The 2,680-nt window shown below is 45.5% G+C and overlaps 1 protein-coding gene across 1 annotated transcript in view; it reads right to left on the bottom strand.

Moving 5' to 3' along the window:
- LOC137638213 (inner centromere protein-like) overlaps positions 1 to 257 on the bottom strand; it is a 775-nt gene extending 518 nt beyond the window's left edge. The window contains exon 1 of the mRNA XM_068370302.1: positions 106 to 257. Coding sequence (XP_068226403.1) covers positions 106 to 257 — 152 coding nt within the window. The remainder of the gene's footprint in view (positions 1 to 105) is intronic.
- Positions 258 to 2,680: the final 2,423 nt, after the last annotated feature.

The raw sequence follows: 2,680 nt of genomic DNA, 5'->3' as shown, positions 1-2,680 counted from the left end.
TAAACACCCATCGGTGCACATCAGAATGTATCCATCGTGTAGGTCTACCAGTAGTGACGTCACAGAGGAGGATGGTGTTGGAATCATCGAAAGGGACGTCCTCACAGTGTGTTTCTTGTTAGGGCATTGGCAACGAGATTCATTTTCCTAGGGAGGTCCTGAAGGGTATAATTGTATTCAGCAACATCGGAGAGATATCGGCGTTGACGGGTGGACCAGGCTTCGGACTGTCGAGTAAATGACTGCACCAGAGGCATGTGGTCCATGTGAATGACAAATTGCATACCTTCCAAGAATTTGCAAAAGTAATATATAGCCATGTGCCCCACCAGCAATTCGCAGTCAAAGGTAGAGTAACCGAATTCCACCTTGGATAGTTTTCTACTAAAGAAGGCTAATGGGAAGGTCGAGGGTGTAGCTACCTGCTCGAGTACTTCCCCAATTACGATGTCACTGGTATAGTATAGAACAGGAGAGGTGCATATGGCATGGGAACAGTGAGAGCAGCAGCAGTTCATAGAGCATTTTTTGCATTTCAGAAGACTGCTTCTTGAAGGGGATCCCACTCCAAGTCTTGAGGGAGATGTAGATGGGGGAAAAAGTGGCAGCTATTTTTGGCAGGAATCTATGATAATAGTTGATCATGCTCAAGAATTCTTGCAGTCCTTGGATAGTTGAGAGTGTGGGGAAGTTACGAAGAACTGCTACTTTCTCAGGCAGGGGTTGGATTTCTTCAGGAGTGATGTGGTACCCTAAGAACGATACTTCGTTGGAGTCAGGGGTACACTTATCGTACCAGACTACAAGGAGGTTCTGCTGTAAGCGGTCAAGCATGATGCGTAGTTGACAGAGGTGTTCCTCTTTAGATGGAAAGAACACAAGTATGTCATCCACGTAACATACACAGAAGTGGAGGTCCCTGAAGATGCCGTCCATGAGACGTTGGAAAGTGGCCCCAGCATTACAAAGGTCAAAGCAGGATGTCTTTTGGGTTCATGGGTAACTTATATTACCCTTCAGGAGGTCAAGCCTGCAGAAAATCTTTGCTTTGTGCGAAGAGGAGGGCCGGTCAGCAATGTTCAAGAGGGGGTTGTGATCCGGATATGTATGTGTTCAGGCCCCTATAATCCCCATACAGACACATATAGCCATCTTTCTTCAGGACGATGTATAAGGGTGACGACCATGTGCTTGAGACATTAGGGCAAAGATACATTTTCTCCATTTCGGCAAACATTTGTTTAGTGACTGCCAAATGATGCGGCACCAGACGTCTGATTCTATTGAACACTGGGTGCCCCGTCTTCTTGATAGGGTGATAATTACTGTGTTTAGCTGGAACCGTGGGCGTCTGACGAAGTTCTTGACAGAAAATTTCCAGGTACGACGTGAGGAGGTTATGTATTGATCCATGGGTGCACTGATGTGATGAGGGAAGTTGGAGGGGATGGGTTAGGGAAGTGTCAAATCCCAGTTGACTATCTAACGATGAGGGACATCAACTAGGAGTTGGAAAAGTGAGAGGAAGTCAGCACCGAGGATTGGCAATGTGACATGAGCCACAAGTAACTTCCAATTGTATTTGGTGTTTCCAATCGATACTATGACTGTTTCCTAACTATGGGTGGGTATCCCATATTTGTCGGCAGTTATAGATATTGGTAGACTTACACTGACTACGTTATGTTCCGGAGAGTGGCATTGGTAGAAGATAACAGCAAGCGCCCATGTCTACCAAATAACTCACACCCGTACCTTTATTATGTAAAAAGAAAAAAATAGTGACAAGGGAGGCCACCTCAACAAGCCATGGTTTACTTACCTGTTTTTTCGGCTGCTGACAGCCATTTGCAGACTTCTTCCCAGAAGCCCCAAATTTGGAGTGATAGCGGCATAACTAGGGCCAATGGGCATCAATAGATGGCTGGAAAGTTTGTTGGCTTAGGTGTAAGTGACGGGTGGTATATGTGGGGGGTGGGCAGCTTTGTCTCATGTCCGGTATATCACAGGGTGGTCACCTGTGTCCTACCGCAGTCATGTCAGCTTCGATCGATCTTGGATAGTTTTACACTTCGTCAGAAGTGGAAGCGTTGATGGAGGTTTGGCAGGTGGTTAAGTGGCTGTCCATAAGGGCGTTGACTTTGGGGATCAGGTCCTTCATGGGTAAAATATCAACACTGGGTATGTACAGGTTCAGGTAGGCATCATGCCCATGGAGCACGAATTAGATTCACTTCATGAGGAGAGCTGTCTGTGGCAGGTTGCAGGTGAGTGATATTGGGCATTTTCCTGAGGATGAGTAAGCCTTTTGGTCCCTCAATAGTTGTTGAGAGATCTGAAAATGTTTTGCTATCCAGGCAACTGGTGATTATGAGTACTGCTTCAGGAGGTATGATTCGAGGTCGTTTTACATTATAGAGGTATCCCCTGGCTTGCACAGTGTGACGGCGATGAGTAAGGGTGTGAACTCAAAGGCAGATTGGAAACGACTGAGTTATATTATTGTGGAACACTCTCCTTATATACAAAACCTCAAGGCAACAGGACATAACAAGTTCACAAGACAGACAATATCACAGAGGAAAAACCAGACATGAATTTTCATGTTCGTTTTAGTGCGAGGGAAGAGCGAAGATACAAGCATAATATATACAAAAGGAATTATGTACAATTGTGTGAA

The sequence above is a fragment of the Palaemon carinicauda genome, chromosome 1 (genome assembly GCF_036898095.1).
Source record: "Palaemon carinicauda isolate YSFRI2023 chromosome 1, ASM3689809v2, whole genome shotgun sequence".
NCBI lineage: Eukaryota > Metazoa > Arthropoda > Malacostraca > Decapoda > Palaemonidae > Palaemon > Palaemon carinicauda.
This window is presented reverse-complemented; position numbering and strand designations above follow the sequence as displayed.